This window comes from Vicia villosa, linkage group LG4, assembly GCF_029867415.1.
Source record: "Vicia villosa cultivar HV-30 ecotype Madison, WI linkage group LG4, Vvil1.0, whole genome shotgun sequence".
NCBI lineage: Eukaryota > Viridiplantae > Streptophyta > Magnoliopsida > Fabales > Fabaceae > Vicia > Vicia villosa.
In genome coordinates this window covers 181,781,581-181,800,229 of record NC_081183.1, presented here as the reverse complement: position 1 = coordinate 181,800,229, position 18,649 = coordinate 181,781,581, and the positions used below count along the sequence as shown (strand labels likewise).

The following is an 18,649-nucleotide window of genomic DNA, read 5'->3' as shown; positions in this document are numbered from 1 at the left end:
TCATATTCTTCCTCATATTCATATAGGTCATTCTTTTTCCATAGTAATATACTAGTTTCATTGAATAACGAAATATACTATGTTGCTAAATCACTCTCTTTGTACATATCATTAACATAAAACTAACAATTAGCGCTTCTTCCTTCTTTGGTGTACATAATATGGCATCACTCTTTTCTTTTGCAACATATACTAATATAAACATCAAACTTGTTTATTTGCAAAATATTTCTAATGTGTGCATTTATAATTTTCTTATGAAATGGTTTCTGTCTGGACTATGAAACCATTTTTATCTATGTCGCATTGTATAATTATTAAACTTGCACTATTACACAATCATTTGTCAACTTCTATAATGGAGGAAAACAACTTACAATAATTTATATTGATACTTTTTTTTATCAGAATTGAATTTTAAACCCTGCTAGCATTGGGTTCAATTCCACCTAACTTCCTTGTACTAAATGTCTTATTCATAATGCATGAAGTAATTAAACTTCTATGTAATTTGTCACAAACTGCTTTATGTTTTTACACAGTTTAAAGAAGGTGAAACATCATCATCTGTTGTTCCATTAACATTATTGCATATTGTTTTACTTGATTTCGTTGGATCAACTGCGGTAAGCTTAATATGCTGCAAGGAAATATTGTCACACCCTATCTTGGCACAATCTAGCACAATAGGTTCTTCGCCAGTATATGTTCCCGAAATATTACTAAATGTTATATTACTCACTTTAAGTGCGTCTGGCTGCAACAACAAAAAATTGCATCTTATTAATACTATCCATATTCCATGAACAAAATCAATACAAGGTGAGTGAGAAAGAACATTAACTTTTTCTGGAGTTTGCATGTAATGTTGATCAAGATATATAGGATTGTTTACTTCATTGACTATGATGTGATCGAAAACAACATATTTGACGTATCCTTTTCCACCCTTGAAAAATAAATAGAAATTTTTTATATATTAAAAATAAAATTCAAATATATAAAAATAAAAATTCTTGTTATATAATTATATTTATTTTCAATTAAACTTGTAGTATTACTGGACATGTCTTGATTCTTGCTGCACTAACAGCTCCATTGAAAGTGCAATTCTTGATGTTTATATTTTCTGCAAATTCCTCAGATTCATCACCCCCTAGACTTCCCACACTGAATCAAAATATAAGGCATGCCAATTATATAGTTATATAGTTGGTTGATATATATTTTAGAGTATTTATTTTTTACATTACCTAATGCCATGAGTAGTAGGTCCACATGTAACATGAGTGACATTAATGAATTGTGAACCACCTTTAATAGCAATGCAATCATCACCTATATAATAAAATTCAAGAGTAACTAACACTGGAAATCCTAAAATCATTAATATTAATAATTATAATTCATAATATATTTACCGCCTTGTATTGTGGAGTCTTGAATATTGACTCGAATTGCATTTGTGAGATCAATTCCATCAGTATTGTGACTACTGGCTGTCGCATTTATATTAATATACGAGATTGTTACATCTTTACTGTGAACTATATTTAAATGAAATCCTGGCCCGTTTAAATGATTGATCCCACTTAATTGTAGTCCGTCACACCTATCAAATATTAAAGCCTGCTCGAAATATATTGGAATTTATTCATATCATAATTGGTTTTATCGTCTAATAAATGCAATAAAGATGATAAAAAATTGAAAAAACTTAATTTTCTTTTTAACAACTTTGAAAAGGAAATAATTACTTACCGTAGGTGATCCATTACATTGTGTAGTTGAATTATACTGCAAATTAAAAAAAAATGCATTGTTAGATTATTTGTTTATCTACTAAATTATATTTAATTAAAAATTTAAAAATGTATAATCCAATATTAAATAAATGTGTATGTTTATGTCATTACATCTTTCCACCAATCTTCTCCATTACCATCGATCACTCCTGATCCATCAAATGTAATCCCATGCACATTAAGAAACTGAAGCCATCTTTTTGAGCATGCTCCCCATGCATTTCTATGAGGTGCTAGTATAGTTCCATCAAGCTGCATTTATTAGAAATATTAAATATAATGTAAAAATTAAACAATTATTTAATATAAAATATATATTTTTGTGTACCTTAATATGAAGATTTTGAGAATTGCAAGGACCTTTGAAAATATGTTGATGCACAAGAAATGTATGTCCAGCTGGTACCTCAAGGGTTGGAGTTCCTTTTTTTGCTTCACATAAATCTTTAAATGCTTTCACAAAGGCCTTTAGAAAAAACAATTTAATAAAGATTAATTTAGATAGTATAATAAAACATAGATTAATTCTTTATATAACTAAGTATTGTAAGAAGAAAAAAAAATCATGTACATACATCTGTATCATCAGAAGTGCCATCTCCTTTGGCACCATATTTAAGTACATCAAAGGTATTTTCACCAAATCCAACCCATGAGTTGCAAAATACAATAGAAATTATCAAAAGGGCAGTTATAAGCATGTCCTGCAAGATGAATATATTAATTAAATTGAAAAATTAATTGCAACAATGAAATGAACTATTATACATTTTTACTAACCATGAGTGTTTATGCAAACTAATGTTGTTTATAATTGTAATGACTATACACCCTATATATAGTAATATATAGAATGCCTGTTGTACACTTTTAATAAAAGTAATTTTGTTGTTGTTTAGCTAATAAGGAAAAATTAAGTAACCAGATTCTCTATAAAGTAAATAAAGAAGGAACCATTTTCTAGTTTAAAAAAATAATAAATAATTGTATGATAAAGTTCAATAGGTGTAAGGTTACCTAAGATATAAAAAACATAAAACTATATTTTTTTCCATAACAAATTCATATTTTTTTAAGTAAGGAAATAACCATTGCTTAAAATTTATCCTCTCAATTCTTTTTTTTTATATTGTTGATAATATCAACAATTTATCATTGCTTTATAGCATTGAAAGTGAAACGTTGAATGAAGTCTATTGAAAGATTATTTTTTAATCTTATTTGCCTTTTATAAAAATTATTTTATAGATTAAAAATATCCATTTTTTTAAAAAAAAAGAATTAAATATAAAAATTACTCTTACATAAAGAGTCAATCTCAAATAGACCAACCTACAAAACTAGGGAATACACTGAATTAGTTTATATAAATGTCTAACAAATTGATGGCTTAATAAAACGTTTTTAAAAATTTATAGTTATTTAGTCTCCTATCATACAGGCGAGTTTTGGTTTATGCACTATAAAAAAAACTTGGTTACATAATTTAAAAGATCATATTTGTTTAAACTTTGGAGAAAAATAACACAAATTAAATATTTAGCACGTTTTTATAAAATCAACTTTGACATTTAAATATTTGATTTGTTTTAGAAAATTTCTTTGTACACCTATATGGGGTGAAAACTCATGCTGAAACACTAAAATATCCTTCAGAGATGCAGCTTCGAAGGCACTCATTTTCACATTTTCAATTATTTCGGAGATGCATCTCCGAAATCACCCATTTTATGTGTTTTTGGATATGCATCTCCGAAAGCACTTATTTTCTAGTTTAAACGTTGGATTCAAGATTTCAAGTATTTTTCGGAGATGCATCTCCAAAAAAACCCTTCATATACCTTTTTCCCTCCTTCACTATTTCATTCATTTTCCTCCCAACAAAACTCAAACCCTCTTCAAAAACTCAATCATTTTCAATCCATTTTTCTTCTACAAAACCTCAATCTATTTATGCACAAATATATTGATAGTATAGTTGATGTGGATACTGATGATAATTGTGGGTATCGAGCCGTTGCTGGTTTACTCGGAAAAGGAGAAGAAAATCACACTCTTATTTGATGGGCACTTATTTCGGAGTTGACTTCGCATAGGGACATCTACGACCGACTTTATGAGAAACAAGAAAACTTTGATAAAATTCATGATTCCCTTGTTCCATCAATTACCGGTCACGCACCGGTTTCAAAGTGGATGTCATTCCCCGAGATGGGCCATCTTATAGCAAGTGCGTACGACCGGGTGTGTGTCGATTTGACAAGATTTGGATTTTCGGAGACATTTTTTTCCACTTCATAGTCACCACCCTTCAGGCGCGTCAGGCCGCATCATTTGTATCGGGTATCTAAGACCACGTCACTTTGTACCAGTGTTTCTGAAACTGGGGTGTCCCATTTCGGCTACGTCTTATGAGTCGACGACGCATCATACAAAAGAGGCGGACACTTGGCCGGATCCTTTTTTTAAAAGAATGGTGGAGTTCGATGAAATGATGAAGCAAGGGAGGGAAGAAAATAGAGAGAAGTAGAAGAATTTACCAGTTTTAGAATTAAGCAGCAACGGATCGTTCGACGCATTTTAGATTATACTAGATCTTTTTTGTTTGCAATGACTGAATATGTATCATTTTTCTATGTATTATCGTCTAGAATTTAAAATCTAGCCGATTCAATACATATATAATATATCTATATTTAATGTTGTGAATGTTTATGTCATTCCCATTTAATTGTTGTATCATTATTCAAGATAGCACCCCTAGGTCATGAACGACTGGGAGTGCATATCAAATAAATCATCTGATGACCAACTACATTGACCATGTTAACCCGTACCTCCTCGGAGTAGGCCTCAAAGAAGACATCTTCCTCGTAGCCCAAGATTGATAGGTTTATTCTTAAGCGAAAGGAATTTACTTTTTCTTAGGTTGTATAGATGATCTCGTAATAATCAACTTTTGATAATTTGGAAGAGATGGACATCATCAATGCTTCTAATTTCCTATGAAACAATATGGAAAAGGGATCATCATCACTACTAGAATTGAAAGTACTATCATAAATTTCAAATGTCCCAATCAATGGACTCATACAGACCAGATCATATGCAAAAAGATAATCAATGGCCCACGATGATTGTGCCTTCTTAAGACAAAACCTATCATGCCTAAATATTAAATGTCATATGGGTTTCCCAAAGAAATGCTTGAGGGTATCGCCCCAAGAAATGCTTGAGGGGATGACCTAAGCTACACTTGAGAGACTCACTTCATTAAGTTTCAAAGAAACCATTGTGCATCCAACTTAATCACTTATTACACGTCATACTTGAGGGGCTAGAGGGAAACAGACCATGATCTAGCCAACCCAAAGGAGTTGTGAAAAGGCCATTGAAAGAATAAGTAGGCGCAACCTCAGGTTGCTTGATCGAAGCTTGGGCCATATAACCCATAGCCATGCATATCGCTAATCCTTGTGTCCACCATGTGCCAAATAAGGTATCATAGAAGGGTTGTTTTGATCATACCTACAAAGGAGAAAATCGTTCCTCCATTGTAGGAGAAAGAATAGTTCCTTTCGTACTCCTACGTACTCGTTAGAAAGTTGAGAGATAATTGTTTGCTTCCTATAATCTGACGTATAGTGCTTTTTATAAATATAACAACCTCTAAAATTGATAAGTTTATTCAATATTCACATAATTAGAACATACAAATCCTTTTGTGTTCACCTTCGTAAACATGATCATCTTTATTGTACTTTTTACAAGTACAATTTTTTTTTTATGCAAAATCAACCTAGTCATTTTATATTTATTTTAATCTTATAAAATTAATAAAATTCTAAAAAGTTTAAATAACATGAGACTAGAACCCATACCCTTTCAATTCTAATTCCAACACTTTTTCCACTAGACTATTACAATTCTACTGTTAAACTTTCACACAACTTTTATATGTAATAAATATTATCAATTACTTATTAACTTACTTATTATAGTATCTTCTATGTTTTAAATTAATTTCATATATTAACTTACTATCAGGATTAACATCATAAAGTAATGTCATACATTAACTTACTTATATATATATATATATATATATATATATATATATATATATATATATATATATATATATATATATATATATATATATATATACTGCATGTTAAAATTTAATTTCAATTTTATTATAATATAGCAAAAATTTGTTTTAGTTTGTTTATTCAAATATATACTATATGTAATAAATTAGTTTCAGTTTATTATTATATAGAGAAATTAATTTTAGATTATTTATCAAAATCTATAAAATATGTTAAAAATTAATTTTAATTTATTTTAATATATGAAAATTTAATTTCAATTTATTTATTCAAATATATACTATATATTAAAAATTAATTTTCATTTATTATTATATGTTAAAAATTTATTGCAATTTATTTATAAATATATTCTATGGTTTATTTATCCAAATATATACTATAAGTTATTTCTAAACTAATTTCAGTTTATTTCTATATATTATTTTGAAAACAATTGTACATCAAAATATATTTTAATAGTATATACTAAAATAGAAAATAATTAAAATAATTTTAATAGGTGTTAATATTAAAAATTTTAATATTAAAATAATTATAATAGAAAGTTAATAAAAAAATTAAAATTAATTTTTAATAACATTAAAAATATTATGCCTATAAATTCCTGAATAAATATTTGAGTAAATATTGAATAATATCTATAGAATAATATAATATTATTAAAGTATTGATAATATTATTATAAGTTAATGTATTGATAATATTTTGAATTCTTTTTGGATAACCAAAATTTTTAAAAATATTACACAAATAACCAAAGTTTCAAAATAATTACAGAAATAACCAGTTTTTCAAAAAATTTATACATTGTCACCACCCTAAGTGGCGACTATACTAAGATTTTGGAGCGAATCGCCATCCTAGGTGACGACTATATTGTATTTGATTATTTAAATTTATTTTTACAATATAGTCGCACCTAGGGTGACGACTTGCCCCTATTTTAAGGGTAGTCGGCATCTAAGGTGACGACAATGTATTAAAAAAATAGAATAAATTAGTCATTTCTATAAATATTTTGAAACTTTGGTTATTTGCGTAATACTTTTGAAAAACTTGGTTATTTAAAAAGAAATTATAATATTTACTACATATATAAATAGAGTGAAAGTTATACATGTAAAGTGTCATAGCCCATTGGTATGGGCCTTTGGGCTGAGCTCTAATTGTAACTCAAGAACGTGGAGAAACCTACCTGTCACCCCCTTCTTTATACCTGACATCCCATATTTTTTTTAATCCAATTTTATCCTTGTTTAAAAATGTTGAAATATAAAGAATTTTCGGGATAACGGAAATTTGAAATTTCCGGTACATACCAGAAATTTCAAATTTATGATATCACAGTTTTTTTTTTTTGCAAAAAATACCGGAAATTCAAGTTATAAGGAAATTTCCAGTACATCATACCGGAAATTTTAGTTAATTTAAAATTTATGGTATCACAGTTTTTTTTTGTAAAAAATACCGGAAATTTCAAAGTTTCCAGTAAAAACTAAAGGAAATTTTTAAAAATCCGGTATTTTTTTGAAATTTCCGGTAAAAACATTTATTTTTTTAAAATTAGTAACTTTAAGCAGGGGTATAATAGTAAGAGCATGGATATGGGGTGGCAGGTTTAATTTTAAGGGTGGCGGGTAGATTTCTCAAGAACATGTTTTTTCTAAGTTTAAAACAAGACAATTTCTTTATAGACCCATATGGCTTCTTACTAACTTGTCGCGAAATTTCATAAATGTCCCTATATTTCGGATGTACATCTCCAAATGCACAATTTTCTGAAGAAAAATAAGGTGATTTCGGATGTGCACATCCGAAGAAACCTCTTTTATTAAAAAAAATATGCACTCGTAGATGCACATCCGAAGACACTTTTTTTTATAAAAAAATAAGGTGACATCGGATGTCCACATCCGAAATAACCCTTTTTTTAAAAAAAGAACATTTCGGAGATGCACATCCAAAATATTGTCTGAAGCAGAAAATAAATAACAAACCAACAAAGTTTCAATTTATCATAAATAATCGAAATTACAAAGATAGATTAACATAAAATTAAAGTTACATATTGTTAAACACGGGTAGTTGAGGACATCTCAACATTTTGATTACGTTGGCTCTCGATTTTTGAAGTTTCACATCCAACTCGATCGGACCCTTCGAAGAATATCAATCAAAATTTGACCATATAACCGCTATATCTTCGTCGTTCTTGACCTCAAATGGGGTGAACTGGACGTTTTTCACGTCGTCAAGTGAAGGTGAACGGTACTCAAGCTTGACAACCTTTTGATTTTCCAAGTATCGCAAGAGAGAGTTAAACATCGATATCAACTCTGGGAACGGGTGTCGCGCAAGAACCTAAATTGGAACGACATTGGATAACCACTGCTGAAGTAGACAAAAGCAAGGTGGGGTAGGTTTGTGTCATTGTTGTTTGTGGCTTAATTTCAATTTTATTATAATATAGCAAAAATTTGTTTTAGTTTGTTTATTCAAATATATACTATATGTAATAAATTAGTTTCAGTTTATTATTATATAGAGAAATTAATTTTAGATTATTTATCAAAATCTATAAAATATGTTAAAAATTAATTTTAATTTATTTTAATATATGAAAATTTAATTTCAATTTATTTATTCAAATATATACTATATATTAAAAATTAATTTTCATTTATTATTATATGTTAAAAATTTATTGCAATTTATTTATAAATATATTCTATGGTTTATTTATCCAAATATATACTATAAGTTATTTCTAAACTAATTTCAGTTTATTTCTATATATTATTTTGAAAACAATTGTACATCAAAATATATTTTAATAGTATATACTAAAATAGAAAATAATTAAAATAATTTTAATAGGTGTTAATATTAAAAATTTTAATATTAAAATAATTATAATAGAAAGTTAATAAAAAAAATTAAAATTAATTTTTAATAACATTAAAAATATTATGCCTATAAATTCCTGAATAAATATTTGAGTAAATATTGAATAATATCTATAGAATAATATAATATTATTAAAGTATTGATAATATTATTATAAGTTAATGTATTGATAATATTTTGAATTCTTTTTGGATAACCAAAATTTTTAAAAATATTACACAAATAACCAAAGTTTCAAAATAATTACAGAAATAACCAGTTTTTCAAAAAATTTATACATTGTCACCACCCTAAGTGGCGACTATACTAAGATTTTGGAGCGAATCGCCATCCTAGGTGACGACTATATTGTATTTGATTATTTAAATTTATTTTTACAATATAGTCGCACCTAGGGTGACGACTTGCCCCTATTTTAAGGGTAGTCGGCATCTAAGGTGACGACAATGTATAAAAAAAATAGAATAAATTAGTCATTTCTATAAATATTTTGAAACTTTGGTTATTTGCGTAATACTTTTGAAAAACTTGGTTATTGGTTATTTAAAAAGAAATTATAATATTTACTACATATATAAATAGAGTGAAAGTTATACATGTAAAGTGTCATAGCCCATTGGTATGGGCCTTTGGGCTGAGCTCTAATTGTAACTCAAGAACGTGGAGAAACCTACCTGTCACCCCCTTCTTTATACCTGACATCCCATATTTTTTTTAATTCAATTTTATCCTTGTTTAAAAATGTTGAAATATAAAGAATTTTCGGGATAACGGAAATTTGAAATTTCCGGTACATACCAGAAATTTCAAATTTATGATATCACAGTTTTTTTTTTTTGCAAAAAATACCGGAAATTCAAGTTATAAGGAAATTTCCAGTACATCATACCGGAAATTTTAGTTAATTTAAAATTTATGGTATCACAGTTTTTTTTTGTAAAAAATACCAGAAATTTCAAAGTTTCCAGTAAAAACTAAAGGAAATTTTTAAAAATCCGGTATTTTTTTGAAATTTCCGGTAAAAACATTTATTTTTTTAAAATTAGTAACTTTAAGCAGGGGTATACTAGTAAGAGCATGGATATGGGGTGGCAGGTTTAATTTTAAGGGTGGCAGGTAGATTTCTCAAGAACATGTTTTTTCTAAGTTTAAAACAAGACAATTTCTTTATAGACCCATATGGCTTCTTACTAACTTGTCGCGAAATTTCATAAATGTCCCTATATTTCGGATGTACATCTCCAAATGCACAATTTTCTGAAGAAAAATAAGGTGATTTCGGATGTGCACATCCGAAGAAACCTCTTTTATTAAAAAAAATATGCACTCGTAGATGCACATCCGAAGACACTTTTTTTTATTAAAAAAATAAGGTGACATCGGATGTCCACATCCGAAATAACCCTTTTTTTAAAAAAAGAACATTTCGGAGATGCACATCCAAAATATTGTCTGAAGCAGAAAATAAATAACAAACCAACAAAGTTTCAATTTATCATAAATAATCGAAATTACAAAGATAGATTAACATAAAATTAAAGTTACATATTGTTAAACACGGGTAGTTGAGGACATCTCAACATTTTGATTACGTTGGCTCTCGATTTTTGAAGTTTCACATCCAACTCGATCGGACCCTTCGAAGAATATCAATCAAAATTTGACCATATAACCGCTATATCTTCGTCGTTCTTGACCTCAAATGGGGTGAACTGGACGTTTTTCACGTCGTCAAGTGAAGGTGAACGGTACTCAAGCTTGACAACCTTTTGATTTTCCAAGTATCGCAAGAGAGAGTTAAACATCGATATCAACTCTGGGAACGGGTGTCGCGCAAGAACCTAAATTGGAACGACATTGGATAACCACTGCTGAAGTAGACAAAAGCAAGGTGGGGTAGGTTTGTGTCATTGTTGTTTGTGGCTTGATGTTGATGAAAATGTATAGGTGCATTATTTATAGACTTCTTGGAGTAATAATGACCCAACAAATCTTATCTTGCTATCAGTGGATGTTTCAGAAATGCATTTTCGAAATAAGCCCTGAAGCATTAAATTTTTGAAAATGTACTTCCCAATTATGTAGAAACAGAAACAGAACAAAAGTAGCCTGTTTTGTACAGTCTGTTTTGTCCAATTTCACAAGTGCACCAAATGACAACAATTAAATGGGAATGAAATAAACATTGATAACATTAAATATAGATATATTATATATGTATATAATCGGTTTGGTTTTAGATTCTTGACGACAATACATAGAAAAAATGACACACATCCGGTCATTGCAAACAAAAAAGATCTGGTATAATCTAAAATGCGCCGAATGATCCGTTGCCACTTTATTCTAAAATTGGTAATTCTTCGACTTCTCTCTATTTTCTTCCATCACTTGCTTCATCATTTCTTCGAACTCCACTATTCTTTCTTAAAAAAGGATTCGGCCAAGTGTCCGCCTCTTTTGTATGATGCGTCGTCCACTCACAAGATGTGGCCGGAATGGGACACCCCGGTTTCAAAAACACTTGTACAAAGTGGCGTGATCTTAGATACCCGATACAAATGATGTGATCAGACGCGTTTAAAGGTGGCCAACTATGAAGTGGAAAAAATGTCTCCCAAAATTCAAATCTCGTCAAAGCGACACACACCCGAACGTACGCACTTGTTATAAAATGGTACATCTCGGGGAATGACATCCACTTTGAAACTAGTGCGTGACCGGTAATTTATGGAACAAGGGAATCATGAATTTTATCAAAGTTTTCTTATTTCTCATAAAATCGGTTGTAGATGTCCCTATGCGAAGTCAACTCCGAAATAAGTGTCTGTCGAATAAGAGTGTGATTTTCTTCTCCTTTTGCGAGTAAACCGGCAACGGCTCGATACCCACAATTATCATCGATACCCACATCAATTATATTATCAATATATTTGTGCATAAATAGATTGAGATTTTGAAGAAGAAAAATGAATTGAAAATGATTGAGGTTTTGAAGAGGGTTTGAGTTTTGTTGGGAGGAAAATGAATGAAATAGTAAAGGGTTTTTTCGGAGATACATCTAACACCTGACATCTTAATTTCAACGTTTAAATTGGAAAAAAAGTACTTTCGGAGATGCATGTCCAAATATACCTAAATGGGTGATTTCGGAGATACATATCCGAAATAATTGAAAATGTGAAAATGGGTACCTTCGGAGATGCATCTCTGAAGGGTATCTTGAAGTTTTCAACGGGAATTTTCACCCCACATTAGTGTATAAAAAATTTGTCTAAAATAAATCAGATATTTAAATGAAAAAATTGATTTGGAAAAAAGTGCTAAATATTTATTTGGAGTGTGTTATTTTTCTCCAAAGTTTAAACAAATATGATCTTTAAATGATGTAACCAATTTTTTTTACAGTGTATAAACCAAAATTCGCCTGTAGGAGACAAAATAATTATTAATTTTTTTAAATTATTTTATTAAGGAATCAATTTGCTTTTGGTTGTATAAACTAATTCAGTGAGTTCCCTAGTTTTGTAGCTTGGTCTATTTGAGATTGACTCTCTAATTATAACTAAAGAACATGTAAGACTGTAAGACTAATTTTTATATTTTATTATTTCTTTTTAAAAAATGGATATTTTTATTCGTTAAAATAATTTTTATAAAAGGCAAATAAGATTAAAAAATAATCTTTCAATAGACTTCATTCAACGTTTCACTTTCAACGCTATAAAGCAATGATAAATTATTGAGATTATCAACAATATAAAAAAAAGAATTGAGAGGATCAATTTTAAGCAATGGTTATTTCCTTACTTAAACAAATATGAATTTATTATGGAAAAAAATATAGTTTTATGTTTTTTATATCTTAGGTAAGATTACACCTATTGAACTTTATCATACAATTATTTATTATCTTTTTAAACTAGAAAATGGTTCCTTCTTTATTTACTTTATAGAGAATCCGATTACTTAATTTTCCTTATTAGCTAAACAACAACAAAATTACTTTTATTAAAAGTGTACAACAGAAATTCTATATATAATTGTATATATAGGGTGTATAGCCATTACAATTATAAACAACATTAGTTTGCATAAACACTCATGGTTAGTAAAAATGTATAATAGTTCATTTCATTGTTGCAATTAATTTTTCAATTTAATTAATATATTCATCTTGCAGGACATGCTTATAACTGCCCTTTTGATAATTTCTATTGTATTTTGCAACTCATGGGTTGGATTTGGTAAAAATACCTTTGATGTACTTAAATATGGTGCCAAAGGAGATGGCACTTCTGATGATACAGATGTATGTACATGATTTTTTTTTTCTTCTTACAATACTTAGTTATATAAAGAATTAATCTATGTTTTATTATACTATCTAAATTAATTAATCTTTATTAAATTGTTTTTTTTAAAGGCCTTTGTGAAAGCATTTAAAGATTTATGTGAAGCAAAAAAAGGGACTCCAACCCTTGAGGTACCAGCTGGACATACATTTCTTGTGCATCAACATATTTTCAAAGGTCCTTGCAATTCTCAAAATCTTCATATTAAGGTACACAAAAATATATATTTTATATTAAATAATTGTTTAATTTTTACATTATATTTAATATTTCTAATTAATGCAGCTTGATGGAACTATACTAGCACCTCATAGAAATGCATGGGGTGCATGCTCAAAAAGATGGCTTCAGTTTGTTGATGTGCATGGGATTACATTTGATGGATCAGGAGTGATCGATGGTAATGGTGAAGATTGGTGGAAAGATGTAATGACATAAGCTCATTTATTATATATATTGGATTATAAATTTTTTAATTAAATATAATTTAATAGATAAACAAATAATCTAACAATGTATTATTTTTATTTATTTTTAATTTGCAGTATAACTCAACTACACAATGTAATGGATCACCTACGGTAAGTAAATATTTCCTTTTCAAAGTTGTTAAAAAGAAAATTAAGTTTTTTCAATTTTTTATGACAATTGCATTTATAGAATAAATTCTAATATTTATCAAGCAGGCTTTAATATTTGAAAAATGTGACGGACTTCAATTAAGTGGGACCAGTCATTTAAATGGGCCAGGATCTCATTTATATGTAGTCCATAGTAAAGATGTATCAATCTCGCATATTAATATAAATGCGACAGCCAGTAGTCACAATACTGATGGAATTGATCTCACAAATGCAATTCGAGTAAATATTCAAGACTCCACAATACAAGACGGTAAATATATTATGAATTATAATTATTAATATTAATGATTTTAGGATTTTCATTGTTAGTTACTCATGAATTTTATTATATAGGCGATGATTGCATTGCTATTAAAGGTGGTTCACAATTCATTAATGTCACTCATGTTACATGTGGACCTACTAGTCATGGCATTAGGTAATGTCAAAAATAAATACTCTAAAATTTAAATCAACCAACTACATAACTATATAATTGACATGCCTTATATTTTGATTCAGTGTGGGAAGTCTAGGGGGTAATGAATCTGAGGAATTTGCAGAAAATATAAACATCAAGAATTGCACTTTCAATGGAGCTATTAGTGCAGTAAAAATCAAGACATGGCCAGTAATACTACAAATTTAATTGAAAATAAATATAATTATATAACAAGAATTTTTATTTTTATATTTGAATTTTATTTTTAATATATACAAATTTTCTATTTATTTTTCAAGGGTGGAAAAGGATACGTCAAATCTGTTGTTTTCGATCACATCATAGTCAATGAAGTAAACAACCCTATATATCTTGATCAACATTACATGCAAACTCCAGAAAAGGTTAATGTTCTTTCTCACTTGCCTTGTATTGATTTTGTTCATGGAATATGGATAGTATTAATAAGATGCAATTTTTTGTTGTTGCAGCCAGACGCACTTAAAGTGAGTAATATAACAATTAGTAATATTTCGGGAACATATACTAGCGAAGAACCTATTGTGCTAGATTGTGCCAAGATAGGGTGTGACAATATTACCTTGCAGCATATTAAGCTTACTGCAGTTGACCCAACGAAACCAAGTAAAACAATATGCAATAATGTTAATGGAACAACAGATGATGATGTTTCACCTTCTTTAAACTGTGTAAAAACATAAAGCAGTGTATGATAAATTACATAGAAGTTTGAGTACTTCATGCATTATGAATAAGACATTTATTACAAGGAACTTAGGTGGAATTTGAATCCAATGCTAGCAAGGTTTAAAATTCAATTTTGATCAATAAAACTATCAATATAATTTATTGTAAGTTGTTTTCCTCCATTATAGGAGTTGACAGATGATTGTGTAATAGTGCAAGTTTAATAATTATACAATGTGACATAGATAAAAATGGTTTCATGCTCAAGACAGAAACCATTTCCTAAGAAAATTATAAATGCACACATTAGAATATTTTGCAAATAAACAAGTTTGATGTTAATATTAGTACTATAATTATTGTTAGAAGTATATGTTGCAAAAGAAAAGAGTGATGTCATATTATGTACACCAAATAAGGAAGAAGCGATCATTGTTAGTTTTATGTTAATGATATGTATAAAGAGAGTGATTTAGCAACATAGTATTCTTTGTTATTCAATGAAACTAGTATATTACAATGGAAAAAGAATAACCAATATGAATATGAATATGAGGAAAAAGATGAAGTTAGGTAGACTCTAACAAACTTTTTAACTAACCTAAAACTAATTAACTGCCCTAATTGATTGGGCTTAAGATAGTAAAAGGGCCACGTATAAAAGATGAAAGATGGGTCTTAGTCTAAATATTAATGGGTTTAAGATAGTTAAAATCTTCCCTAAAGTTGGATTGTGTATAGTGGAGACTCTCAACTTGAACAAGATAGGAGACAAGGCAAGATAGTGGAGAGGGTTTGTGAGCATGTCTTCAAGCTGGTTTGTTGTAGATACATGAAGTAAGTGAATAAGCCTTGGTTAAATCCTCTCTCATATGACATGACAGTCAAGTTCAATGTGTTTTCTTCTTTCACGAAAGATTTGATTATGAGCAAGGTATATTGTTAATTTACTATCACAATAAATAAAATTCGGTTGGGGAAAACTGATGTGAAAGCATCTGAATAGATGTTGCAATAATTTACTTAAAAGGTTAAGGTTTCTAATGACTTATATTCTACTTCAACGTAAGACCTCGGGACTATATGTTGCTTCTTGGATTTTCAAAGGATCCAAGGAGCAAACAATACTAGTTATTGATCTTATAGTATCAAGACATCTAGCTCATTCAAAATCTACAAAGGTGTGATTTTAGAGGGAACTGGTAGTGATAATGACTCTTTAATTAGATGAATTTGAGGTATCATAAGATGAAAATAATAGCATGGTTGTAAGGGATAAGAGGATTGGAGAAAAACTGACTTAAGTGTTGAACAAAATATGAGATATTGGGTCTATTATTTGTTAGGTGAATCAACTTGTCAACTAGTCTTTTGTATAAGGTAAGATCATGTAGTTGAGATTCATCTAATGTAGAAAATTTAAATGTTGGATCAAATGGTACTAAGGAAGGTTTTTCATCAAGATGATTCGTGTTTTGGAAAAACTCAGGTATATTGTCTTTGGTTTAAAAAGGTACCTAAAAATAACTGGCAAACTCAAAGCACAAAAATATCTCAATTTTCTGGCAATCTCAAAGCCTAAAAATGTCTCAATTGTTCTAAATATTTGATTTTGAATTGTTGGTCTAATTATTGTTTGACATATGTTATATCATCAATGGAATTTTACGTTAGAACAATGTCATCCTCATAAACTAGTAAGGTTATAAAACTTGTTGAGGTGGATTTAGTGTACAGGGAATGATCAACTTTTGATTGGGAAAAGCTAATAGAGATCAAGAAGGAAGAGAGTTTTGATCATACAATTATCTGCTGGTTGCTTCAAGGTTTTGAATACCACTACAAAAAGTTTATGAAATTGTTTGAAAGGAGATCGGTCTATTCAACCCCTCTCCCCATCGAGACTGTTTCTTATCCATATTGTCACGCAGCAAGCAAGAGGCATAGAAGTGAACTCAGAAAAAGGCAGTAAGTCATCAAGATGGAGGAAAGAATGGCGTTTTAAATGGACCTTTAAATGGAATGTTGATGGCCTTAAATAGGTTCATTTCCAGATTAACTAAACACATTTAGTCATTCTGCAAGTTGTTGAGGAAAAAATGACGCTTTAAATAGACCTTTGGAGTGTAAGCAAGCATTTACATTCTAGAAGACAATCCTGTTAACCCCGTCAGTCTTGTCTCATCCCATTTTTGGGGAAGTTTTGTTCCTTTATCTGGTCGTCTAGACTAAAGTTGTTAGTTTTGTCCTCATAAGACAAGTGAATTTCACTTAGAGTCCGTTTTACTTTATCTATAAAACCTTACCTAGACTCGTAACATGTTACCATAAGATAAATAAGGTATCATTAGCTCTCTTTACCACGTCCAGAAAGTTATATAGGTACTTTTAGCATACTTAATTGTAATCCACACTAATCTATCGATGAAGCAAGTGCTTCATCGATCTCATTTGGTAAGTCAGTTAACCAAGTGGTCCATCGAAATGTATGAATTTGACATCTCTTTCTAGCTTAGTAAAGCCCTGAATGTGCAATTGTTTGCAGATTTCATAGTAGAAGTGACCCCAGGAACATTAGAGTTAGCTAATACATGGATCGTGTTCACTAATAACTCATCCAATAGTTGGGGAAGCGAGGTTGGATTAATATGTGAGAACGAAACATGCTTTATGATTAAAGTATCCTAACATTTTAAACTTTTAACTACAAATCCAAGACAACTATGAAGCTTTTATTGTCAGTCTAACATTGGTCGCCGAGATGGGGGCTGAGAACATTAAAGTTATATATGAAGAGACACCTAACTGGTAGTATGCTTAATTCAAAGATTTTTTGTTGCAACAAAATGTAACCTTGTCAAGAGAAAAGTTGAAGAAATTCAAATCTTATAAAATCTTACATGTCCCAAAAGAACAAAATACTAAGGCGTTCCTTTAAAGCTTTCCTACACCAGAGTCTCTCAATTAACCATTCCTTCATATAGGAAACTCTGAGAAGCTCGAGCATTGAAGCCCTAAAGGTGACAATGGCAATCATAAAAAGAAACCTCACCACCTTCCTGAATCTTACCCATTATATTATACATTGAGCAATGAATACTTTACACCGATCTGGCAAAGGTCACCCTAGTAAAGAGAAGAATCAACTTATATTCTTTGATAGAAGGAATTTTGTACAAAAAAAAAAAATTATGTTTAAAATTGATTTTTATGAAAAAATTATTTAGAATAGTAAAAGTTATTTTTAGTTATTTCTTATAAATTAAAAAATTACTTTTGACATCTATAACAATAATTTATATTATTGAATATTAAAATATAGTAAAATTTACATAATTATTTAAAAAGATATATCTTAAAAATAAATTTTGTAAATTTTTTTTCAAAATAGCTTCAAATTTAAGTAATGTTTTGAAACTTTGATACATAAAATAAGTCATAACAAAAAGAAGAAATATCTAAAATAATATTTTTTTGAAAAATTCTTTAAACCAAACATTTTTTTAAAAAATCTTATACATTTTTTTAATTTTTGAAATATATATAATTTTTGAAAAACAAAAATATATTAAACTATAAACATTATATTTAAAGAAGCTAGAGTAAACGGAACTCTACTCTTCAATTAAGTTTAGTGGACACTAATATTTCTCACATAAATAGAGGTTAGTCAAACAAATAAATTTATTCTTTT

General features: G+C 29.0%; 2 protein-coding genes across 2 annotated transcripts; one reads left to right on the top strand and one right to left on the bottom strand.

The window, feature by feature from the left end:
• Positions 1-308: 308 nt before the first annotated feature.
• LOC131598456 (probable polygalacturonase At3g15720) lies at positions 309-8,245 on the bottom strand. The gene is made up of 10 exons (XM_058871053.1): positions 8,114-8,245; positions 2,381-2,509; positions 2,134-2,271; positions 1,917-2,057; positions 1,762-1,797; positions 1,422-1,629; positions 1,254-1,338; positions 1,062-1,170; positions 845-949; positions 309-757 (listed from the first exon to the last, which is right to left on the bottom strand). Exons 1-10 carry the CDS (start codon positions 8,243-8,245, stop codon positions 527-529), a joined length of 1,314 nt encoding a protein of 437 aa, XP_058727036.1. The 3' UTR covers positions 309-526.
• Positions 8,246-12,893: 4,648 nt separating this feature from the next.
• Positions 12,894-15,123, top strand: LOC131600467 (probable polygalacturonase At3g15720). The gene is made up of 10 exons (XM_058872625.1): positions 12,894-12,934; positions 13,011-13,139; positions 13,254-13,391; positions 13,468-13,608; positions 13,728-13,763; positions 13,869-14,076; positions 14,160-14,244; positions 14,328-14,436; positions 14,547-14,651; positions 14,739-15,123. The coding sequence occupies exons 1-10, from the start codon at positions 12,932-12,934 to the stop codon at positions 14,967-14,969; spliced, it is 1,185 nt and encodes a 394-aa protein (XP_058728608.1). The 5' UTR covers positions 12,894-12,931; the 3' UTR covers positions 14,970-15,123.
• Positions 15,124-18,649: the final 3,526 nt, after the last annotated feature.